This window comes from Watersipora subatra, chromosome 1 (assembly GCF_963576615.1).
Source record: "Watersipora subatra chromosome 1, tzWatSuba1.1, whole genome shotgun sequence".
NCBI classification, from domain to species: Eukaryota; Metazoa; Bryozoa; class Gymnolaemata; order Cheilostomatida; family Watersiporidae; genus Watersipora; species Watersipora subatra.
In genome coordinates, this window is record NC_088708.1 from 64,896,708 (window position 1) to 64,923,666 (window position 26,959).

At 35.8% G+C, this 26,959-nt stretch overlaps 2 protein-coding genes across 3 annotated transcripts in view; both read left to right on the top strand.

Moving 5' to 3' along the window:
- On the top strand, positions 1-8,674 carry LOC137404797 (beta-TrCP-like). The gene is made up of 11 exons (XM_068091032.1): positions 1-582; positions 1,760-1,883; positions 2,761-2,973; positions 3,286-3,399; positions 4,649-4,715; positions 4,767-4,799; positions 5,831-5,976; positions 6,540-6,716; positions 7,599-7,700; positions 7,835-7,930; positions 8,088-8,674. Exons 1-11 carry the CDS (start codon positions 38-40, stop codon positions 8,355-8,357), a joined length of 1,887 nt encoding a protein of 628 aa, XP_067947133.1. The 5' UTR covers positions 1-37; the 3' UTR covers positions 8,358-8,674.
- Positions 8,675-16,314: 7,640 nt separating this feature from the next.
- The window catches only part of LOC137385794 (putative N-acetylated-alpha-linked acidic dipeptidase), a 37,367-nt gene continuing 26,722 nt past the window's right edge, over positions 16,315-26,959 (top strand). The window contains exons 1-2 of one of the 2 annotated variants that reach the window (XM_068072357.1): positions 16,315-16,569; positions 20,720-20,873. In XM_068072357.1, the coding sequence (XP_067928458.1) occupies positions 16,443-16,569; positions 20,720-20,873 (281 nt within the window). In that variant the 5' untranslated portion in view covers positions 16,315-16,442. The remainder of the gene's footprint in view (positions 16,570-20,719; positions 20,874-26,959) is intronic. The other variant, XM_068072356.1, reaches the window with a different exon arrangement.

The window sequence follows — 26,959 nt, forward strand, 5'->3', positions numbered from 1 at the left end:
TTATCAATAGAATTGAGTAAAACCATTCACGTTTAAAATGCTTTCTGCTGCTACTCCATGGCGAGCGCACGGAAGCTCTCAATCTGTAGTTTCATTTGACAAACAACTGGACAAACTTGCTTTATGGATGGAAACTTGGAATCACGCGCAAAGATGCGAGCTCATCGAAAAACTATTACTTCACATGGAATATGAGCAGTACAGATTCCTCTGGACTGTGATGCAACCTTCTTTACATCGAGATTTTATGTATTCTGCTCAACTTTTGCATCCCTGCTCAAATTTTCAGCCACTCAGTACACATGCAAGCAGAAAACTAAGAGACAATTTAGGAAGAAATAGAAGAAATCAATTTCACCGTGTGAAAAGTGCTTATTGTGAGTTCCCAGAAGAGGTTTTAGAGAAAAACGCATTGCCTGAACTTACCCGACTTAGAAAATTATCGTTTGATTCACAAATTAGGCGAAAGCAGCGAGCAAACTTCTCAGCTAGAGTTCGATTACCAAGCATTAGCGGCGACGAAAACAGTAGTATCCTTCTGGACTCAAAACCAGACGGAGCCAGCTCATTTCCATTACTCAGGTTAATATTTGTGATGTTTAAGATTTGAAGCATTTTTTGCAATGTTAAGGAGAGCAATTGTCTTATTCTATTGCGTGTAGTGTCTAGATTGGTAAATGTTAGTGAGTGGATATATGGATTTGGAACACGTAATGTATTTTGGAAGAATGTTGTTATAGGCTACATCCACAAGTACATCAGTGTTGTGTTTAGGCTGTCGTCTTATTTCATTTTTTTACTATATTTAGTTTGTGCGCTTTTCTGTAAGTTTTGTGATCTACTTTCACTACTTTGATTAATATTGGTTCAGAGGCCGGTGAAAGTGTTAAGCTATGAGCAATACCAATACTTACTAGTAAAAGATCCATTTTATTTCTACTAGCCCAGAACTTCAAATATATAAACTAACCAAATTCTAAAACCATAGGCCTTAATAATAATAATGACAAAGCATTAAAAATGGCCAAAGAAATTTACAAAGCTAGGCGAACTGTTGTCCATGCTCCTTCGCTCAGTGTCGTCAGCTGCCAAGTCTCGACAGTCCATGGAAAGCTATGTAAAGAGAACGTATTTCAACAGTCAAAAGATAAAGACTGCAAGAGTCAGCGGAGCTGTTTTTGTAGATATCTCTGTTATCTTGTGCAAAGATGTTTAGGTGCTCTGGTTATGTTATTTATGTTGTAGAAGGTCAGTGTATGAGTAAAATTGTTTTGTGTTCATCATAGAAGTGTTCTGGTTAAAAAAATGCCTAACTTCTGTTATTCTTGTCGAGTTTGGCAAAGGTTGGTGAGGCTGATTATGTGTCATTTCCTTCAAGTTCTCTTGACAGCTTCCTGGCTTTTTAGTTAATGCATCTTCTTTGGTCGATTATTTTATTTTGGCGTTGTTTTGATCGACCGGTTGATACATCTTCCTTGATTGGTTTTCTTGAGGAGTTTTTGATGTCTCAAATGTGTTGTTAATTAAACAAATTTTGAACACTTTTCAAAAGTCCCTTTCCTCGTAGTATTTGGTTTCACTGATATCTTCATAAGGCAACATTTTTATTTTTTTTTAGTTTTGGTAATTTTAGTTTTGAGGTGCACATCAATGAATGTATCAATTTGCAGAGATTTTTAACAAAGTTTTTGCCTATTGAAGGTTTTTAGCTTTCGTCTCCTTCCTTACCAAGAACAACACTATTTATACTATATTACAGGCTGTCCGATCAGCCAATAAGAAGGCACATACAGCAAGACTCTCTTTCCGCACCTGTATCAGACACAGTATCTCCCATCTCTATATTTAAGTCATTGCAACTTCTGCCTCCTAATGCTATACAGGTAAAACTGTTTAACACTTATCAGGTCATAATGCCACTTTTTATTTTCATAAATTGGTTAGATTACTTCAATTTAAGCATAAGATGGAACTGCTCATAACAAACCTCAGCTCCTGCATTAATTGATTCATAACACTATTTTATATTATTGAATACCAGTAAAAAATAAGTTAGGTGTAGGTGATAGAATACTGTGTATTGTCCCGGCTTATCTGTTATAGTTGTTTACCTGTTGGTCATTGTTTCACAAGTTGTTTTTTTTTGTACACCCTTGAATTTTATTGCTTGCCTTTTGGTAGCCTACTACTGGATAAATTTACTGCAGTAAAAATTTAAAGTTTTGTTATGATGCGATTGAGGCGCGTGTATCTCATGCGTACCTCCAGCGACTTCTGTACAGAGCATTTACTTTGTTTATGTAATGATTTATTTCATTCTACAGGATGTGGTGGTTTCTATGACTTCCATGTGCTTATTTTATGCAAACATTTTTATCTAACAACAGACATGACTTGGGCCTTAGTTGCTGGTCTGATATCTGTTATAAGAGCAATGATTAGTTGATTATGTGGTGTGGATGCAACTAGGCTTGCTTCGCCAAGAATCAGCTGTGCTGCAATGATTATCTTTCGTGTTTTTCTATGTTACCAGCTAATGTAACAACCTTTATCAACTTTATATATGATGAGCTTGTACTGATTAGTCATTTTTCCTAGTGCTCAAGATGATTCTTTCATGTAGTCATTTGATAGCATAAAAGCTATAGCTGACCACATATGAAGATGTAACAACTAAAATTTATCTCTTAAAATTCATCTTCTACTAACTAGAAGTAGTACTGTGGGTGGTTAATGCAATGTCTATGGTTTGTTCTCCAGGTCGTTGACTGGTACACCAATGAGTGGAATGAAACTCAAAGAAGTGAGTTTCTGGTGAAGTTCCTCCTCAAACTTGATGAGCGGCAGCACTTCTTCATATCCAACCTTTTGTCTGTCAAACAGTACAAAGACTTTATATCTTTGCTGCCTCTCCATGTGACACTCAAAATCCTCTCCTACCTAACTCCAAAGCAGCTGGTTAAAGCTAGTCGGGTGGGTATTGAGATGATACTATACTGTCCCTTTTTTTCTCTAATCCAGAACTGGCATGCGTACTGTTACATCATTTCTTTTTCAGTTTATCGCTATTCGTTATACTGGCTTTTAGTGTTATTTCTTTGATAAATTATTGCGAAGATATGTTACCATCTGATATAAAAGTTTTAATTTTTGTAGATAGTCGTATAGCCGTGCATGTCTATGTGTGTAGATTAGTGGGATATTACGTCAGAGCTTCTGTGCACTATATTTTTAGATATCATTCCCAGATGGGTGGTTGTTATGCTCCTGTTCCCTATTTTACAGGTCTGCAGAGCATGGAAAAAAGTCTGTGAAAGAAACGAACTTTGGAAAGCAAAGTGTAAAGAACTGAATATGAAAGTATCTGACTACCAACCATCAACAACTGCTATCACTAAGGTATAATTCTATGACTCACTGTTATCACTAAGGTATAACTCTATGACTCATTGCTATCACTAAGGTTTAACTCTATGTCTCACTGCTATCACTAAGGTATAACTCTATGACTCATTGCTATCACTAAGGTATAACTCTATGTCTCACTGCTATTACTAAGGTATAACTCTATGACTCACTGTTATCACTAAGGTATAACTCTATGACTCATTGCTATCACTAAGGTCTAACTCTATGTCTCACTGCTATTACTAAGGTATAATTCTATGACTCACTGTTATCACTAAGGTATAACTCTATGACTCACTGCTATCACTAAGGTATAACTGTAGGACTCACTGATATCACTAAGGTATAACTCTATGACTCACTGATATCACTAAGGTATAGCTCTATGACTCACTGATATCACTAAGGTATAACTCTATGACTCACTGATATCACTAAGATGTCACTATATGACTCAGTGCTGTCAGAAAGTTATTAATTAGTGTGATCACCAAGGTGTAACTCTATTATTGGTCTAAGTATGACATTTTGGTATTCGACTGAATATTCTCTATGTATTCAAATGCTGTTAATACCTAAAATGTACATTCATTTTGTCTGTGTTCATTGTACATATTGTTACTCCACACTTGCAATGTTTGTCTGCCAAGCAGTCTATTTGTTTATGCATTTATAGGACTCCCAGCTAATTTCAGAGAATGACTCTGAATATGCAGACACACAGGTACATCGTAGGGTCTCCTACGGGAGTTGAACTGTCTGGCTGATCTTCTTTTAAAATTCTATTACACTTATCTACTTGGGCTTCATTTGCCATTCATGTGAACCCACTCTTACAACTCTCCACCCTCGATATCTTATGTTTGACAGTCTTTTATTATGTTTTCGTCTTTCTAAAAATAAGTCTTTTATGTGATACTTCGTCTGAAATCTTCTTACAATACTTCTATATAGACAGTGTATTATAAACTACTCCATCTACAGCCTTGTCAAAATAAGTAGAAATGGTAGTTTTGCCTTCCATCAACACCAGAAGATTTATCCAAGAGACTTACTTTTACATGAAGCTAGTTAACTGCCTTGACCGAGTTCTTCCCGCATCATTTTTTTTTTCGATATAATCGGCTAAGCATTGTTTAGCTGTTACTTCCCTTGTTGGTACTTAGCCGGCTGATTGCTATTTCATATAGCTCGAGTAGGTTTAGGGTTCGATCTACAAGCTGTTTTACCAAATTGACAGATAAACTACAAGAAGATGCTGAAAGACTATTTGGCCACCCTTGAGAACTGGGAGACTGGAAATTATGGTGAAAAAGAACTGAAAGGTCACACACAAAATGTGCTTTGTGTTTGCCTAGAGAAGAAAAAGTCTAACCCTCGACTTGCCTCAGGTAGCTGTATCTTCTATGTCATCCAGCGTTTAAAACAATGATTTTAACTGAGTCTTTTTCTAATCAACTTTCTACAAACCTTTTTTTAGCCAAATTATCATCATCACAATAGAAAAACAAAATGTAAATGTTCAAACACACTAGGCGATTTTATCGCGTGCGTCATGAGGAGTGGGGAGATATCGCTGGCGTGTAGCTAAACACATTTAAGCGATTCACCAGCATACGTTAACGTGGACACGCTCACGAACTGCCAATAAAATTCCGTATCAGTAGTTTCTTCGGAGTTGTTTATAATTTTAGGTAAGTCAATATGGCGCCGTCTAGGCAACGACATAAACAACTTCCGCCTTTGTTATAAGGCCTATCTCACTTTCACGAATTGCACACTACAAGGAGACATAAGAAAAAAATGATTCTTGTATTTTAAACAGTAATATTTTATGATTTCTATATATACTTTACTTTATAGTAGTTTTTTACATTCGATATATTACATATTTACCATTCTCAAGATGGTCAACCTGCGTAACGATTGACTTCAAATGTTGGTTTTCAACTGGGTTTTTGTCTGTTATGATGTACAGAACTGGGAGTGGTTTTATTAAATTTATAAACAATTTACTGTTCGTTCTGATGATGTTTCAATCGTAACAAAATAGCAAAATTGTGCTGCAGTACGTTGGTAAACATCAATAAGAAATAATTATCCGCCATAAAATTGCATTCTGGGCAAAAACAACCAATCGAAATGCATTTCGCTAGTGATAACGTTGTGATAGAGAATGTCTTACATTATCGCTCCGCATGAGCTCGCTGAGCGAGTTCTAGTGCAGATTAGCGCCACACAGCTCGGTATCGCAGTAAATATTGCCAATTGTGTTTGCAACTAAAGTGTTGAAGAATTAACCCACTTATTCACATGTTATTGTATTTGAGTAAGACTGAATGAACCCATCTTGAACACTGGTAGTTGCTACTACAGTGATCGCTATTAAGGACCAATCCTTGTAACTTATTGGTTATTACAGGCAGCATGGACAAGTCCATAAAGATATGGGATACAAAGACTGGTCAATGTACAATGACCTTGAAAGGCCACACAAAAGGAATTTGGTCTCTCAATTTTTATACAAGCACTTTGCTAATTAGTGGAAGCTATGACATGACAATCAGGGTGAGTTGTCAGTTTTAGCAGGTGTATGATAACTGGCATATATGGAGTGTCAGTCTACAGCAGGTGATAGTAACAAAAAGTTGTCTAGTACATAGATGGCCTAGTAAGGTGAAAGTTGTTTTATGAAAATGCAGTGCCACAAATTGACATTTTAGTATTTGAAGTCAATTGACATTGTTTTTGTGAATGAAATTTTTTTTGTTGAGAGAATCTGCATATGAGCTGATGGCTTTTCTTGAGACTTATCGGGTTGGCCTGACATGATCACTGTGTGTATCAGCCTTTTCATTAACGCCATCAGGACTTCTTTTTTTGCCATCAAATAATGGTAAGATTTAAATATTGTTTGATATTTGCCCCAAGCTTCTCAAAAGAGGGCATATGAAGAGCAGTTTTACGTGATACTTTGTCTCTAAGCCGTGGTAGGTGGTTATCGCTATCAAACAGCTCATAGTTAATAGCTAGTATTGTATTCTCTGTCTAAGGAAATTTCCCAAATGCACATGATATGTCGAGTGTTTGTTGGTAGCTTATCGTGATCCCTATTTTGTTCTTTTCTACAGATATGGAATATCCAAACAGGAAAATGTGTAAAGACTTTGCTTGGACACGATGGAGCCGTTTGGTCTCTTGTCCGATCGGATAATACTTTAGTCTCAGGATCTCAGGACAGGTTGGTGAAGGCGTGGGACATTCGCAGATGCGTACTCATCAGAACTCTGTTCGGGCACCAGGCTGCTGTGAGTATTGCTCAGCTTTGAATGTTTTTTCTTATCTATCTCTTCTCCTTCCATAGGTTTGAGTTTCATAGGTTAACACAGCTTAAAGCAGCTTCAGACCATGCATACAGGCCGTGTTATATATACCTGGTAATAACCAATCAGTGTTATATATACCTGGTAATAACCAATCAGTGTTATATATACCTGGTAATAACCAATCAGTGTTATATATACCTGGTAATAACCAATCAGTGTTATATATACCTGGTAATAACCAATCAGTGTTATATATACCTGGTAATAACCAATCAGTGTTATATATACCTGGTAATAACCAATCAGTGTTATATATACCTGGTAATAACCAATCAGTGTTATATATACCTGGTAATAACCAATCAGTGTTATATATACCTGGTAATAACCAATCAGTGTTGTATATACCCGGTAATAACCAATCAGTGTTATATATACCTGGTAATAACCAATCAGTGTTATATATACCTGGTAATAAACAATCAGTGTTATATATACCTGGTAATAACCAATCAGTGTTATATATATCTGGTAATAACCAATCAGTGTTATATATACCTGGTAATAACCAATCAGTGTTATATATACCTGGTAATAACCAATCAAAAAGTCACTTTCAAACCTTGTTTACTCTTTTCATGAGCAAGATTCATAAGCGCATATTGACTGAGTTGGAGAAATTCATGCTTCAATTGGTTATTAGATGTCAGCACAAAGTAGCGCTGCCTAATAGTTCTATGACCTCCTCATAATTTGTATCCTGAGTAAATTTTACTCACTAATTCTTACATTGACCTCTCTGCTTAGGATGTCAATGGCACTCTAATAACCAAGTTTAAAATGGTTTTGATAATTTCCTTGTAGGTCTTTTGCGTGGACATGGACAAAGCTGGTGAATTTGCATTCAGCTCGTCTGCAGACCACACAGTGAGAATATGGAACATCGCTGATGGTACATGCACAAAGGTGGGTATCGCCCGATCATTCATCACTTTGTGCTCCATGAGAGAAAAAAGCATAAATGTAAACACATTTTGACTAAAGAACTTATTCTTTCTTATTCGTCGATGGATGATATTGTGTCATGTGATTGGTTGCAGGTGATCTATGTGAATCAGACCATGGCTGTCATGACTGTTAGCTACAATGAGGGATACCTAGCATGCAGCTATGGAGAGTTCATATCCATCTATAGCATAGGTATGTCGGGGGCTCATTACCAGCTATCAGTAGCATCTATTACAGAATTATTGAATATTTACTGTTGTTTGCTTCATGTATGGTAAGAGTTGTCACTCCCATGTAATTTGTTTGTTGGATTTGTCTCCTCTTTCTTCAGGAGCAGGAATGGACTCCGCCAAGCAGTTGAAGACTTTCGAGGAACATCACAAGAGAATTGAGTCGATAAAGCTCGACATGACCGAAGCAGCTCTTGGTCAAGGTGTGATGGTGTCCGCGGGTAAAGACGGTCTGATAAAGTACTGGAGTGTAGAGGATGAGAAGAGCATACAGACATTTAAGGGTTCACAGGAACAGATTACCTGCGTGACCTTTGACAAGCTTCGCATCGTCATGGCTAGCAGGGAAAATAAGATTAAAATTTTTGATTTTAGCCCCAGCTAGACCGCCCACTTTGGCAGTGCCACATTCCAGAGCAATCATTTCTTAGCTATGACATTGATTAACATTTTTATGATTTGTAAATCTTGACATTTTTGGTGTTATATTCAGTTATTTTGTTAAAGTCAATATTTTCCTATATTTTGTGCTGGCGTTTTGAGTGGCCTTATTGACTTAGTCAACATTTTTTCGGAGGTTTATTTTTACCACATGCTGTAGATACTCAACCTTTGCTCAACCACCTTTCGTACTCGTGTCCCATTGCTTGCCCCTCTGCGATGATATAAGCAATTCTTTGTTTTCTTGTTTTATATGTTGTTCCCACTCTGATTCCTTGACCTGCTATTTAAAGTGCGTATTCAGTAATAAATGTGCATTTCAAGTTGTTTTTGCACTTCCATTATTTTTCTTCCATCCAGGCATTGAATGCATGAGTTGTAGCAAATATGTTCTGTGAATATTGTTGTCTTATCTCTCCTGCAATACTATCAGACGCAATTTATTTTGTTCAGAAATTTAATATTCCTACATGATGGATTTAAAGCAAAAGTGTTCAATAGTTTCAAGTATTTTGTTGGTAAAGTAAAAATGTGAAGATACCAGAACATCTTTGCGACTGTTGTTTTACCTAAAGATAAAAGTGTATGTAATGAGTATGGTGCTAATTTGGTTTTAGAGTCGTCTGCTCCCAACTTATTTCTAATAGGAAATAAATGCACATAATGTACGTACAATGTCCCTTTCTTGCAGTCGGTCATTTTGACAATGACTGGCTTAGGCTTTATCACAACACTGGTCTGTTTCGGCCTTCTTTTGCCATTTTTGTGTCTAGTCCCCTTAAATTCAGGACACTTTTCGCTATATCTGTGTATTTCAGCTTGGGTTTATCCTGATTCTTCTTTCTTTAGTAGAGTTTTGAGCATACAGAATACATGTAGTTATTTTGATAATTGTTCATGATCCATCTTGTGCAAACGTGGCAGCTATAATATATCTTTTTCTATCACAATGCCGGCCGTGAATGGGAGGTCATCCAGTTTTAGGATTTCGATGTTCATAGCCTCATCTTTCCAGACGAGCAGATTCATTATGCTCTCAGATGTATTATACTGTGTAGTAATCTCATCATGACTGCGTGCAGTTTCTTCACTTGCGTTTGGTACACTGTCCAGGTCTCAGATTCATATAGTAGGAGTGTTAGGATTACAGCTCTGTGTACCTTATATCTAGCTCTGATGGCTACATGCTTGTTCCTCTCCAAAGGTAGTACTGGCAGTTCCAATTATGTGACTATGTTCTTTATTAGTACTGCCATTTTAATATTCCTGTAATACATGTACAAGGCACAGCAATAATATGGAAGATTCGTTTTGATCTTAGCTTAATATTTAAATGTATTAACTTTGTTTTATGTTATATTTGCCTCTGACAATATTATTTATTGCTGAACTATTTTAGCTTACTTTAACACAAGCATATTATACTACAAATTTAATACAAGCGTGTTATACTACTACTTTAATACAAGCATGTTATTGTACAAATTTAATACAAGCATGATATAGTGCAAATTTAACACAAGCGTGTTATAGCACAATTTTAACACAAGCGTGTTATAGTACAAATTTAATACAAGCGTGTAATAGTACAAATTTCACACAAGCGTGTTATAGTACAAATTTAACAAAACTTATTATTTGTTTGATATTCACTACTTTGTGCTACCTGGTGTGCAGCTCTATTGCAATGATCAGCAAGTGTGGTTTATCTATGTTTAACCAGCATTGTGTTGGCTCCAAACTCACAGTTATATGAAAATACCAAGCTACTGAATATAACATTTAACCCTCCCTTGACAGCATTAAAGAGATGGTGTGCCAAAGCATTCCTCCTCCCTTTGATGAGTTTTAGTTGATTGGGGGAAGTGTTCCTATTTTTAGTCATTTCCTCAACATCCAGTTCGTATTTTAATACAATACATTGTCAAGTATGCCTATGATATCCAGAAGAGGGAGAAGACTCAATGGAATCAATCATATCAATAACCATAATTGATTGATGGATGACTCTCTGTATTCTATAACAACCCAAAATAGTAGATGAGAGGTTGTTAAACCTAGCATTGGATTCAACATCAGTCCTTCAGCAGAACATAGGAATAAGGCCAATGCCACGCCCTTATGCCCTCATCAAGCTTGCATCTTGCAACAATAAACAATGATTACGGCTAGGTTGTATATTTGCATAATGATATCTGTCACTAACCTCTTAAATTCCTATGTACACAAACCTATCATAGCTTATATCAGTGAATCTGAGATGTGTGATTGCGGATAAAGAGCAAACATCCTGGAGTCATGTCATAATTATCATTAGAGATACCATACTTAGAGTATAGCTTCGATCATATAGCTTATAGCTTCGACCATATAGCTTATAGCTTCAATCATATAGCTTATAGCTTTAATCATATAGCTTATAGCTTCAATCATATAGCTTATATCTTCAATCATATAGCTTATAGCTTCAACCATATAGCTTATAGCTTCAATCATATAGCTTATAGCTTTAATGATATAGCTTATAGCTTCAACCATATAGCTTATAGCTTCAATCATGTAGCTTATAGCTTCAATCATATAGCTTACAGCTTCAATCATATAGCTTATAGCTTTAATCATATAGCTTTTAGCTTCAATCATATAGCTTATAGCTTCAATCATATAGCTTCAACCATATAACTTATAGCTTCAATCATATAGCTTATAGCTTCAATCATATAGCTTATAGCTTCAATCATATAACTTATAGCTTCAATCACACCTTAAAGCTTCAATCACATAGCTTATAGCTTCGATCGCATAGCTTATCCCACCTTTACACAGCTTATAGATTCAAACTTTACAACTTGCAACTCACAGCCTATTATTACTAACAGCAGATCTGCATGAGGGGAAATCTGAAAACACTTCAATTTTGACATCATTAAAACTAGATGCATTGACACAGAATGGAAAATACATGGTTACTTTATTTGCATAAAACAGTCGTTATAAACTAACATTCTCTTCGTTAATCTTTCCATGTTTCCTACCTGACTTGACTGCTACAATTGATCTATGCAATAGATATATGTACTTCTTTACTGTCATACATCAGTCTCTCCTTCTAACTGGATCCCTTCTGTCAGCCTTCAAGTGCTTATTCCCTCTATTTTCTTCCTTCAGAAAAGATGGTGCCATCTTTGCTCCGAGTAACACGACTGACATCAACTTGCTAAAAATAAATTGCTAAAAATATGTGTGAAGTTTTACTGAACATGAACTGCTTGTATAAACATGAATTGTATCTAATTATTATTAAGCCTACTAGTACCGGACAGCCTTGAGTGGTACGAGCGGTCATCAGGTGTAATAGCTATACATACAATTATTCTAGATTTATTCTAGATCGATTGGGTTGAGTGTAAGGTTACCATGCTAAGCATCACAGGTTTGAATCTCAAATGATTCAATCTTTTTTGCCAACCTCCTAAATAGGCTTTAGATAAAAGATTATGTTTTATACGGTAACTGACTTATCTTCGGTTTAAGTCTCAAGTGGCAAAGTTATAGATCAATACATTACATATATTGAAAGCAGAAGATAACTTAAACGGGACTAGTATTTATAACATATAAACTACAAAGCGAGTTATACAGTGCATCCCAGGTTTAGCGACTAGTAGGTAGAGCCTTAATAATACCATCAGAGAAGCCTATTCTCTCAATACTTCAAGCGATCCTCAAAATCCTCATATCCTTACTTTTCCCAAACTAATTCAGCCCGACAACCAGGTCAACCTTCTTGTAATATGAAATAGAAAAATTCTTGCCATTTTGCTTTCTTGGCACTCCAGTCTGTAAGATTTGTATTCTTTGACAAGTTGTTTCAATATGGTTCACATTCATGAATATTCTTATTAGCAAAATATCCCTCAGGTTATAGTAGCTTTTACCATTGACCAATTCGACCTTAAATACCATGACGTGCTTTGCAGCAGACTTCATAAATTTATGTTTTCTTGATTATTTTGGTGCCTCCTACCCCCCTCTATCCCCTATATCCCCCCTACCCCCCATCTTCCCTTACCCTCCTCTCAACCAACCCCCGCCACCCAGAGTGCAGAGGTGGCATGATGTTGCTTTGGTATCATCTAGTATAACTAAAAAGGCTGCTGTTTATCTTACATTTCAATAGCTTGAGGGGTAATATGAGTTTTGCATTCCTATCTGTTGACAACACTTATTGGGATGCCTATTCAATGGTAAACAGCTCTTGATTATATACTCCAGTAGATTAAACTGGAACAGTCTGCCACTGTACATATAGCCACTCCGATATATTCACTGATAAGCTGAGCCTTGCTTATCTAATTACAAATAACATGTTGATGTGAGGGAAAATACTGTCTACAATAAAAAGATAACACTAGAAAAGTACTAGTTGTGCTACCCGACGTCAGCCCGGGTAGTAAAAATCAGCTTATAAACAATGAGAAGTAATGAGAGTTGCCTGCCACTTGCTAATAGCCTGGCATAATGCCAATGTAAAATTGTAGTAAGCTAACTAATGACAATCACTTATTTACGCAATAACCCTGCGTGGTATGCAAAGCCGTTGAGTATGTGCTCCCATATAGCGACTTATGCTAGTGAAGAACTTAATCTCTGTGGCCTACTGGGTAGGGCGTTGGACTGGTGAATGGCAGGGTGAGAGATCAAATCTTTTTTGGTACAGATTCTTCATTCCAAGATTTTAAAAGCTATAGCTGGAAGGCAGATATACAACATAAAACACAAAAAATGTACTTTGGAAAGTATATAATATGTACTTTCCAAAGTACATTTTTGTACATCATGTACATCAAAGTACATCATGACCCAATTATATTATAATTGGGTCATGATCACAGAAACCATGTTTAAGTCAAGATTGTAAGATTTGGAGTTATCTACATTAGCAGAAGGGGAAAATTCTTACAGCTATTTTGCAAAAAAAAACTTTGATTCTAGCTTAATTACAGCAGATTTTATGGTCAATAAACTGAATGCATGTTTACCATTAGTTCGAAAACATCGTTCTGAGAAAACTGGTGTTAAAGTTTGAGAAACGAAAACCATTGCACAATTTTGTTTACATTTCAAAACGTCATAGCAACCAATATCAAGATGTTGTGATATTTATCTAGATTTCTGTATTTATATCCAAAAACTTATGCTGAATTTGAAAATCTAAACAGATTTTAGCTGGTTAATTGTCATAGAAATAGCTGTATATTTATAAGAAAATGTATTACTTAATTTTGCAGATATTAAAAACGGCTTGGCTGTACCGCGATATCGGACACAGCTAAATCATCAACAAAATTTTTAAAAAAATAACCACAGTAACATATTGCACAACATCGGCCTCTATATACTTCGGTGTTGGAAATTCGAATAATTATTCTTATAATTAAATATTGTAAAAATCTTATGTAAATCGTTAGGAAAATATCATCGTAATTCCCTTTACTTTCACTGCTTCTGACATCAGTTAGAATACTAAAGTAGGCCTACTCATTATAAGTGTCCAAAATGTCAGAGTTATCTTTAAAATCGGCAAAAAGAAACGATTATATTTATCGGACGCCATTTTTCAGTACTTCTTGTTTAGCATAGCAAAGGTTTTAAGGTTTTTTTTCCGATGGTTAAAGACTTCTATTAGCTAAACTGACTTCAGATTCAGAAAGATCACTCTTTGATTGGTTCACATGCATGTGTTACAAAAATCATTACCAATGCTATAAATTCAGTTGGTGCAACTTCGAAGTCGGATAACTCAACTTCGTGATTTGCGACTTAACCATGGTTTCTGTGACCGCGACACATATAGATAGATTGTACAATGCTGTACAGTAACATACATGTATTTAGGTGATATTAGTGTAGGTCTAGATTTGGAATAACAAAAAAAAACAAAAGAAAGATTCTTTACTATATTTTTCATTGTGTTTGTGGCTCTGTTTGCCCCAACTGGAGAGTTAGTCACTTTTCTTTGCTGTATATTGTATTACCACATAAAATCTGATCAATGTGGTTGACCTTTAAAGAGTAGACCAAAAGAATAGAGTAGGAAAGGATTGTCGCAAGGTGACTACAGCTTGATATAAGAACCACAAGTCAAATAAAAAGTAACCTGCATGCACATGTTGTGGGCCTATTGATATTACGTCATCCATGTGCTAGAAATATGCAGGTTTTTTCTTTAAAAAAAATGTCAGCCACCTACATAGATTAAAAAAAGCTCATTACTGACCATCTTGTCAGCTTCCCGTGCTGCCAGTATAGCTGAGTCATCCTAAACTATCAGAGCCTTACCGGAATTAATCTTCTGGCATGTTTTGGCATGCACATCCATTAACATTCTAGGCTATATTTAAAATTTGCAAAAGCGATGGTAAAAATAGGTTTGTTATTGAGTTGCTAAAAGCCCAATTACATTCAACTGCTGACTACATGAGATATGCTGCCTGGAGAGAGGAATAATGCTCAATCATGGTTGTACAGAAAGCTCTAAAATAAAGTCTGAGAGATATTAAAGAGTGTGGAAGCTGTTCTGTTTGTTTGTCATGGTTATTCAAGGCTGACACAAATCATTTACTTATACAAGCATGACGCAAGACGTGCACATTCCTGCTGCTGCCATACAACTTAGAAGTAGTCAAGTGCTGAGGTACAGTATGACCAGACAAATTGTAGAGAAAAATGCTCACACACGAGTGCATTTGGTACCAGCATGAGGTCAATGAATTCAGTAGAAACTGCTGATAATATAAATAATATTTCCAGGATGTTTTTTGTGTTGCACGAGTCTTATTGAATAATTTTGTTGAAGTGGAGCATATTCTTTTGCGTTTTGAGAATTTGCTGAACATCTTAAAATAATCATCTTGATTATATAACACAATTATAGACGAAAGAGGCAAATAGATGCCTTTTGTCAAGTATCATCTTGTGTGGCCATCCCTTAATCTCCGCAGCACTAAACTAAACCGCAATTGCTAACAACTTTCTATTCTATGGTCTCATGTCTGAGTGTTGTTTAAATACATCAGTACCCGGAGCTAGTAGGGTGAGAGGTGAAATATTAGTTGACCAATTCCGAATGAATAGGTCAGGCTGTGTAATAGCTAGTGCTGTATGTTTTAGCCTAAGGATAGCGTTCGCTTAAACTCTTTGGGGTTGTACCAGCATCCTCCTTATCTTCATCATCAACTGTCAGTCTATGAACAATAATAATAATGACCAAGATAGTTGAAGCGTTTGACAAGAATTCAACCAGTTATCTATTACATATACATGTACATTATCCATATTTTGTCTAAAAGCCCAACAGCTTGTATGGGCTTAATATCTGCTGGACATCTGCGAACAATAACTGTAATCATCCAATCAACTCATCGGCACCTTATGATCGCATCATGCCCTTTTCTGCTAACCAGATGGGTATGCCTGTTGTACCAGAAGAAAAGGCAGTCATAAGCTAATCAAAGGCCATCCATCAAAATATGCCCAATAATTTTTATCAGTGTTAGTATTTTAAAATAAGAAACAATTTATATTGCAACATAGATAATAGATTGAAAGGGTACCGCAACAACAAAATAATTAAAATTGTTCTAGAAGAAATAAGGAGCAAATGCGTCGATGTTGAAAAGATTTGCCAATTTGTTTTGATCAAACGATTAATTTTAATAACTGTTCCTGGGCAACAATTGGTGTTAGTCATAATTATCCATAAAATATAAACACAATAATTTATACTATATACTTAAAGAATAGAATAAAAGACTCATGATGAGAAACTATATGGTTACATTTAAATATCCCATATTCATTTTTACATGCTTGCAGACCTAACGGCTCACAATATTCTTCCTGTAATTTATTACATCTTTTGGTGTGTATCAGCTCTAAACCTAACTGCTGTTTTTGCTGGCTTATTGTTCATCGTTATGTGTGCCAAATTTTTCTTCCTGTGGCTGTGAAGCCCCTTCCTCCCCTAATGCCTTCACCCAAAACAGTGCTGGGTAAGTGTTCCTTACGAGCGTACGCTTGGCCATCTTCCTCAGTTACAAACATGCAAACCAAGGTTGCCATCGCTATCTCTGTGGCTGTCGCAGCTAGTGCAGGTTCGTATGTGACGTATTACTTGTTGCACTGTTTCATGATGACTTGTTACTGTATGAGGGATACACCACTGCTTCTGTAACAGCAAATATCTGAAAGCATATTTTTGGCAATATATATTTTTTATCTATGCTGGTTTAAAGAACGGGGTGGTAACCTTAATGGGGGCTTGGCTATCAAACTAAATATTAGATCGAAAAATGATTAATTTAATATTTATACATATATTACCATAAATGATTTAGAACTCCAGCTGTCATTGTTGTCAATTTAGCTATTGAGTGGCTTGTGGCTACTGCCACCGCTGGCCTCATAACATAATACCAATAGCTGACTAGGAACTATGTAGGCCTACTGCATGAAGGACTAGGATTTCTCATACGTTGCTTTCTAGACACCTCTGGCATACTCCATATCATTGCTAAATGCCGCACAATTAAATAGTAATACGTAGTAGTTATTATATCCAACTATGTGGTAAGGCATGCCTTTGCTTGGTCCTTCAAACAACCCTGCTGAACATATAACCAGCTACGATACATGTACTAAAGTTAGCAAAAGCCAACAATGCCTTCCCACTTTCCAGTTTGCAAGGACTGAAATTCTATTTCCACAACAGTATTCTCCAGCTGTTCAGCCTGTAGAATTTTTAGTTTCATGACTTCATTCCAGCAGATTTATATCGATAAAAATATCCTGAGAGGACATTAACTTCTTCCAATGCATAACTCTTCTATAGATTGCAGGCTTAAGATATTTTGCTGCTGTTATGTTCAAGAATTTTAAATTCTCATTCGATTTGCATCAAGTTTGGTCATACTACCAAGTATCAAGTTTAGTCATACTACAAAGTATCAAGTTTAGTCATACTACAAAGTTCTATAAGGTGTTTTTAAGAGTTGGCTTCATCAAGTACAGTTTGAAGACGATTTAAAAATAAGTCACACAGTTCATGGGATTGTTACTCTAGCTTAGAGCGTGAAACCGGTGCGGGTCACAAAACCGGTTCATACAATCAAGGTTCATCGGTAGGTACCAGCATCGGTGTGTTAGCGCCTTCTTCCAGTCGTCTTCTGTTTAAAGACGGATAGTGTTAACTACTTCACTAGCCTTCAACCTGAGAAACTCAAGTGTATTCAAATCTACCATAATGAGAGCCCTCTACACTGTCTGCCCAAAACCATGTTAGACTTTATAAAATATGGTTTCCTACAGGATTTTAATTCATGTCATTCACCTTGGCAGCCCGACACCCTATCACCTAGGCAAATCATTGTATACCTTCTGGTATCTCAGAGTAGTTGTGCAAATACCAATTTTCTGCGCTTATTTGGTGCCCCTGACAATCTGACTGCACGCCAGAAGCTGCAGTGTTGAATCTCTTACCAGCTCATATTATTCTAGTGCTGACTAGCCTACTCTGAGTCCCTACTCTCAAAGAGTAGTTGGGCAGCATCCCAACTTGTGGTTGGTTTATGGTTCAAACTAGGTCATCATCTATCCACGGCAGCTTGGTCATTATTACTGCAGCCTTGTCATTACTTCTCCTAACCATCAGCAGTATTCTTTCCGACATGCAAATTCTGGTTCAGTTCTTGTCAACAGCCCCACGCAGTTTCTGGTAAACCAGGCTAGTTAAACACATCTTCAACCTAGAAGCCTACCCAGTCAATCACACTCTAAAGGTCACCCTCGCAAATACGGTGTGAATATCCTTACGCAGCTGAAAAACTATTATTGTATTAGAACTGCATGATAGTCATATGTGGGGCTAAATGTGAATGTGAAGTGGATGACACAGATTATAAGCTAACCAAAGTCAGTCAACCTGCTATTAAAACAAGTCCTCTAGTCTGATAAAAGAAGCGTAGATAAAAGCAGCCTCCTGCGCCTGATTACTTAGATAGTCAGCGAGGAGCGCTAATTTACCTGCGAGTAACTTGCAGTGAAGTAAGGAAGTTAAATGACTGCATTAGTTACGCTCTGCCATGTGCTGCAAGTGCCAAGCTTTGCTAATATGATTAACATGTGAAGCCAATATGATATATGTTATGGCTCATGTACTTCCAATTGCACATCATGATCCAATGCCTTCATTGCTAGCATCGCACTTTGCTGTCACTCACTTTCAGGTATATCTCATCTTATTAGTCAATTATTACTTTCGCATGGCTCTTCAGGGCTTTTTCAGGGGTGCCCCCCCCCCCCCCCCGAACACTAGATCTCAAGCAATCCACAAAATTAATAGAATCTTAATTGAGGTGCCCCATGTGAATGGCATGAATTGTCCATAGAGCTAGGAATCAACTGTTTACATCTTAGATGTTTGTATTTGCAAGTCGTACATTTTAGACTGATGCCTGTCCGCTAGTAAAATAACATTGAATCATTTGTTTCTAGAGCTTGTTACCCACTGCTTGTTAAAGTTTTATACATATCCTGATCGTAAAATTCAGTTGATTGTTGATTAGATATTTTAAAAACGGAATATTAAATTTATAGGGTAAGTTAGTCTTTCATGCATAATTGTAATTTTTTATTATTGCTGCTCATCTTATGATCTGATTAAAAAGTTTAACCTTTCTTCCTGGTTTTATGTTACAAGTTGTCATTCAGGGCTCCACAAGTATCCTTAATATAGTAGGCTACAGTTTTGAAAGTTATGTGACTAGGTTTGCACTGGGTTACTTATCTTTCTATTACAACATTGTATCTATTAAATTTTGGCAATGGCGATCACAGTTTATAATAAATTTTTACGAAAGTACACTGTGAATGTCATACAAATAAATGTATGACATTTCCAATAAATTGAGGCATGTTGTATGTGTACCTAAATAAAAGCTCTCATTGAAAAGACTGTATCTTTAACTGTATGTTTATAGCTAATACTACCATGTCAGTTGAAGAACAGTCGATGCTCCACTCTCCTTTATCACATGTTAAAAAATTTACATATTGAGTTGATGATAAAAGTAGTTTGACCGTATTTACTGCTAAAAGTGACAGACAATGGTCTTACAATTTAACACACTTGCGTCTCTATTATTATGGGAACAATAGATCAAATACTTGATATAATATGACAGTTGACACCAACGTAATCAACAACTCACAAGCCAGGGGTACTAGATTCAGACCTTGACTGAAATAGCGGTTTCTACGAACAACCCGAGGAAAGGCTCAAAATTGAAATATCAGATAAAATCTGGTGATTTGATAATCTTTCTATTGACCATTTGTCAACTGTCGCTATTTCTATAGAGCTCTTCTTTGCCAGTCTTTATGTTTATTGTATTGCTGGAGAGAAGCTTGCTGTCACTGGGCATGACTGACCACGTCTCATTTGTTAGACAAATTATGCTACCAGCTCCTACAAAGTATAATTGTACCTCCTATAACGGAAATTCTACATAACGTAAAGAATTTATGCGAAGTTTTTGCTTCGAACAACGTAAAAAAATCCATGTAACATAAAGTGTTAAGTCGAGACGAGTTGGCAAATTTGATTCGAATGTGAACCTATCTCACTGCACTTGCAAAAGAAGTGTTAAATCTATTATATATTGTACAACGTTCATGACATTCTAGTTCCTCGTGAAAGATCGTCAAATGTGTTGACAAAACAAAGAATAGGTATCTTTGCACTTGTTCCTAAATACTTAGAGGCAGTCGATTGGTGCATGTGTTAAAGGCTCGGTCCATCAAACTAAATTTCACAAGTTGAACTATCATCAAAAGTTATCTTTTTTCCTAACCTTGACCCCGAATACAGATCGACGATGCGCAGGTAGTACCGCTCTTTTTATAGTAAAGCATGTTGTTATTTTGCTTTGTTGTAGACTGCTATTGGTTTAACTTTACAGAATAGACCTTGCTGTTTAGAAAAAATAAGCAGATTGTTGTAAATGAAGATGTGTGCTCCCATCAACTTATTGTATAATTACCACAATTATGGTCTATAAAACCAGTGAAATTGATTAAAAAAAGGAGAAAAGTTGTCGATGCAAACCAATAATGCCCCAATTTATGGTGCGTGTAGAAACATGTGCACCAAAAGCTCATTTCAAGCAGACCCTAGTCACTCTGACACACCTTAGTATTGTTCCAAGATGTCTTCTGTTGATTTACTAAAAGTATCAAGTATTGTAGGGCTTATCATAGGAGGCCTCATTGGTCACTTCGCTACCAAGACTTCTACCGCTCCCACCTCATCTGTGAACAAGCCTGATCCTAGTCGATACCAATCTAATCGCAACTTCTTATTTGAGACAATCTCCGCAGATAATATAAAGGAGGTGAACAGGTAAACAATGTAGATGGGCCAAAATGCTTTATTTTCTGAACACGCCCATATCTGAAAGTTGGCATGTTTGTTACTCTGCTGGCCACAAGTTTACTACATTTGTTTGAGATCTATTAGTTCCATTTTAAGGCAGTTCTTTACTCACTGCTTTTAAGTAATAGTAATGAAGTAATACAAGATCTGAAGTATATGATATTATTAAGACCGTTGCAATTACTGCCTACACTGTCATATATACATAGAGAGACATCATGAAATTGATTATAAAAAGCCGATTCGGTGAGGTACAGCCGACCAATCAACAAATATTACAACTTTACACTTTGACAAAATTGGTCTTTTAGGCGATTGATCACGGATCAATGGCCGAAAGGACAGATCTGATCGACAAGACAGATCTAATCAAAATGGATGTGATCATGGATAGTGTCTGATTAGCCTAAGGATCTATGGCAGTTCAAATAGCAAACGAATTATAGAACAGGCCCTGATATTTAGGGCAAAGCCATTGAAATGCAAGACCCATCCAACTATTTGAACTACTAGATAGCTGGATAGTCGATTGACCACGAAGGTCCTTGATCAGCCTGGTTATCAGATGATTGGGAGGCGTGTCTCATGAGAATCCTTTGATTCCTGTCTATCTTCCACTTCATGCTTCTGCTAGCAAAAATAGCAATCAATCAACACTCCAGATTTGTAATGAGTATGCAGATTATACCGATAAGATAAACATGTGCATATGTTGGCATAGGGGGAGCTGGAGTCGTGATGAATAAATTATCCAGTCTTGTTAGCTGCTTCCAGATGACATTTCATTTTATCACAGCTGTTTGCATTCTTCGATATTCGCCACTTGTGGCATTCTACAATGCATGGAGACATGCAGAGCTATAAATACTAATTCTTAGCTAATAATTTTCCCTACAGCTAATTTTTCATCGAAAACCATATGTTACAAAGTACGTCCAACTTTGCAGCGATAATCATCCTCTGTATGTATAATCCAATAATACCAATATCTATACCCAATATATATATCGATATCTATATCCAATACCTATATCTAATACCTATATCCAAAATCTATATCCAACATCTATATCCAACATCTACATGTATATCCAATACCTATATCCAATATACAGTCAAACATGGATAACTCGAACTTCAAGGGACCGAGCAAAAGTGTTCGAATTATCAGAGCGTTCAAGTTATCAGAGCACTGTCACAAGTCCATATATTTACTTATTTATTAGTAGATACATGTACATATACAAACTATAATATAAATCAAAAGCACAAATGGCTTGTTTCAAATTAAATGCTTCTAATGTAAAGTTTAAAACGTTTTTATGAAAAAGTATAGAGATTTTTCTATCACTTGAGATTGGTTTGTTGTTTGAGGTGATGTAATTGCCAGGACGTTTTTCAGATTGACATTGGCAAAACTTGATCGTTGTTGAAATGCTCAAAAGAAAAGACATTTTTTTCTTTTGGGGTTTTACCCACGATCAATTTTGCCGTTTTTTCTTGAAGTTTATGCAAAGATTATCTTACTTTACCTGGGATTCGTTAAGAGCAACACTCCGAGGCAGTTCAATTAGAAGTTTTACGAGGTTTTACGTACATTCTATATCACTCACGTTTTTTTAATAAATACTTATTGAATGTACACACGTATTCTGTGTTTAGGTCAAACGATGAATAGTTTTTTGTAGCTCAGACAACGTTAAAGTTTAATTACAACAATTTTTAAGACGTTTTAAACATTCAACATTCCAATGTTGATTCAACACGGAATCAACGTCGGAAAACTATTCATCACGGGCTAGCCGGGTCACGCACTCAAGGATTTTCGCCACGCACATACAAAACAAAAACAACATGCGATTTTTGTTTTGTATGTGCGTGGCGAAAATCCTTGCGCCCGTGACCCGGCTAGCCCGTGCTACTCATCGTATAGCAGTATAAATCAAATTTCACCAAACCTTTAGAAAAGTCGTTGACAAAAATATTTTGCCGATGGTGGTAATAACGACGCTTATGAATTACGAAAAGATGAAGTTTACCTCTATGGCTTTGAATAAAGTGACTTTCTAAAGCGATAACAACCGTTTCGGTAGCCGTTGGGCAAAAAAACAGTTCAAATTAACAGTGTTGAGTTCGAGTTATCTATAGCAATTTATCATTACGTGGGAACGGACCAAAGGAAATGTTCGAATTAACCATGTGTTCGAGCTATCCGTGGACGAGTTATCCATGTTTGACTGTATATATCCAATATCTATATCCAATATCTATATCCAATACCTATATCCAATACTTATATCCAGTACCTATATCTATATCCAGTACCTATATCCAATATCTAGGTTCAATATCTATATCCAAAATCTATATCCATTATCTATATCGAATACCTATATCCAACATCTATATATCCAGTACCTATATCCAATATATATATCCAATATCTATATCCAATATCTATATCCAATACCTATATCCATTACCTATATCCAGTACCTATATCTATATCCAGTACCTATATATCCAATATCTATATCTCATACCTATATCCAATATCTAGGTTCAATATCTATATCCAAAATCTATATCCATTATCTATATCCAATACCTATATCCAACATCTATATCCAGTACCTATATCCAATATATATATCCAATATCTATATCCAATATCTATATCCAATACCTATATCCAATACCTATATCCAGTACCTATATCTATATCCAGTACCTATATCCAATATCTATATCTCATACCTATATCCAATATCTAGGTTCAATATCTATATCCAAAATCTATATCCATTATCTATATCGAATACCTATATCCAACATCTATATATCCAGTACCTATATCCAATATATATATCCAATATCTATATCCAATATCTATATCCAATACCTATATCCATTACCTATATCCAGTACCTATATCTATATCCAGTACCTATATCCAATATCTATATCTCATACCTATATCCAATATCTAGGTTCAATATCTATATCCAAAATCTATATCCAAAACCTATATCCAATATCTATATCCAATATGCAACAATCTGTCTGTATTGAAGATGATATGCAAAGGAGCACCCGCTCAGACATATCTGCCAAACTACTCATTAAGAAAATCATACTTGGTGTGTGAGTCACTCTTAAATTTTACGTGAGTCATAAAAATGGCATATCGATACTCTTAGTGTAAATATCGAGTGTTACGGGTTGATAGACCTCTAAGCTGTATGAACCTTAGCTAGATTTCCTCACCATATTCGAGTAGGCTTATCTATGTGTATATATAGACCTATATATGTATATACTTATACATACTTTTACGTACCATAAAACTGCTAATTGAATGCCACTTTTATTTGACTGCCACTATAGGAAAATAATTGAAAACAGAGCACCATGTGTACAAATATATAGGTTTTACAGTATATATGTTTTGACTGTTCGAAAGACTAGCCGTAACAGTTTCCACACAATCCCATAATTTTTGTGGTTAGATTGTTGAAAACACTTTCTTTCAAATGTGAGAGTTTTCACGAATATTAAGCCCAGTATTTTTGTGTATTTTTAGAGTTTTTTTATATTTCTGCGCTGAACAGATATTGCTATGGTCAAATCCCAAATTGCACAACAAGTTCTCATGTTTTATGCCACGTTTGATGGCAAAATTTGCATCTGATGTCTCCAAAGTGTCCTGAAAATAGAATTTCAATTTCGAGTTAAATGAGTAAGTTTGTATTGAGTTACATGGTATTCTGGGCATAATTGTGAAATATTGAAATAACTAAAGCTGTTTAACAAAGTTAGGTGTTTCCTATTATGAATGATTTTACACATGTAACATTTATAACTAAACATTCAATTTCTTTAGAAATAAGAGATTTTTCAGATTATGATGGTAGCAGATATTACTGTCAGCTGAATTGCCTCCGCAATACTTGTAGAAGTTTTGAAATAGGGTAATTTTGACAGTTTTAAACCTTATTTGCGCCATAGAGTAACCATTTTTCGCATGAGATTCAAAAGGATCAAATTTCGTTCCTCTCATAATAAAGCATAGTAGTCATTATTCTTTTGATGTCTGTCAACCTTTTGAAATCCAGTTCTTTCAATAAAGATTTTGATTGAAGGTTAACATCTGGGTGTCAGCTAGTGGCCGGAAAATCAAAAGTATATCAGCATGCTTGCTGACACGTGACTAAAGCAATATAAAAAAACATGTTTTCCCCGTGGGGTGCAATGAGTATTTTATTCCAGAATATTTCATTTAACAATAGAGAACTTTCTAGCAGCTGACCTTGACTGTCTCAGCTACTGGTCAGCCAGTCCTAGCATCAGAGCTCTGACTTTATAACTACTGAGCTAGTTCAATGGATATTCAACTCTCTATGCCAACTGGGTTGCTGCTAATAACTGCTAACAAACCACTTTACCAGCATGAAATTTTCATTTAGTATGCTCTGTGCTTAGGTTTAGTAGAGGTTCAACAGGAATTTAAACTGAAACTCGTCGTTTACAAAATTGTACGAAACTAAGATCGCAACTTATAAAGTTGGTACTTCTAGGAGACTTCTTCAACAGTCTATTTTAGTCAAATTGCAAGTATTAATAAAACTAAAACATTGAAAAAGTAAATTTAGAATTAAAACAATGTACAGCAGCAACATTCCTCTATTTTGCTTCTTACATAAACCATTTTGTTTTCAAACATTGGTGGAGTTCCCTCCCCCTAACAGGACCAAATTTTTCACCTACCAACCTATTTTATTGAGCAGGCGTTTACAGAAGTTGGAAACTGGTAAATGTTAATACTTATTTTAGGTCGTACGTGTCTCCTGCTTATCACATCTTCTTGAGTAAATATATTTAGAAGTAGGCCCATGTAACTGACACTATGCTAACTAATAGGTAAATAGGTCAATCAACACACGATGATCTCAGTGCAGTTTTTCAACACTTTTTAAGTGTGTATGAGGGGTAATATTAAGCCATTGTTGCTGGTATTTGAGCATGAAATTATAGCTCTTGTTATTGAGTAGTTCAGTATGGGTACCAGATAGGATCAATGCTAATCCTGTTCGACTGCTTTCTTTCCTAACAACTGAAGTTTCATCACTCAGTTACTAACTCTTTCTCTACCGTAAGCTGATATATCGGCTTTTCAATATGGTTTCACTTTTCTTTTAATTACGAAACCTATACAATAGCTAGACCAATAAAATTTTGTCTCCATTGAAACAACCTTGTTGCCAATCACTTGCTATCAATAAAAAACCTTTGGCTTAACATTTCCAACAATTTGCGGTGATAAAAGTACCAACCGTAAAACGATATATCGGCTTATTAATAGGGTTTCACTTTTCTTTTCATTACGAAGCCCACACATTAGCTAGACCAATCAAATATTGTCTCCAGTGAAACAACCCTGTTGCAAGTAAAGTGCTGCTAAAAGAAAATTTTTTGGTTCAACTATTCCATTTCTGATTATTTTTCAAAACGGCAAAACCAGATCGCTATCGTCATGGCAAGGAAAAACCTACGCGTTCGTTCAACGCAAATAAATTGTTGGAGATTGTACGAGAGTGAAATTCACTTTATACTTGTCTTGTAGAGAATTTTTGTTTTGGATAATATGCATTTTACAATAAAACGATATCTGCTTTTATTCTCGAGATATTGCTTAAATACTAGCGCTATATTGGTTTTTCGAAAAGTTTGTTTTATTAATTCGGGCAGAATATTCATTCGGTAAGATTTTAATGCAGTAGTGAAAGAGTTAAGAACTATACCCGGTTGCATAATTGCTAGCGCCTGTACAAGGGGATGTAGCATGAGAATAAAAAAAAACTTTTTACTGTAGTCGCGTCATCATGATGGGATTTAAACAAAAACCAATACCTCCTTTGGCGTTGATTTTTTGAAATGTAGGAAGAATTCTAAACAGTTTGTTTTTAGATAGGCCTACACTATATATACTTCATACCTGCGTATACATCAGAATGTTAGGAACCCGGGCTTGTTTTTGTGTTTTGTAGCTACAA

Excerpts from the sequence above, each read along its gene's own strand:
- LOC137404797 (XM_068091032.1), top strand. The coding sequence starts at position 38 with ATGCTTTCTGCTGCTACTCCATGGCGAGCGCACGGAAGCTCTCAATCT. Across the intron at positions 2,974-3,285 it reads AGCTGGTTAAAGCTAGTCGG|GTCTGCAGAGCATGGAAAAA; the intron begins GTGGGTATTGAG and ends CCTATTTTACAG. Across the intron at positions 4,716-4,766 it reads CTGGGAGACTGGAAATTATG|AGAAGAAAAAGTCTAACCCT; the intron begins GTGAAAAAGAAC and ends GTGTTTGCCTAG.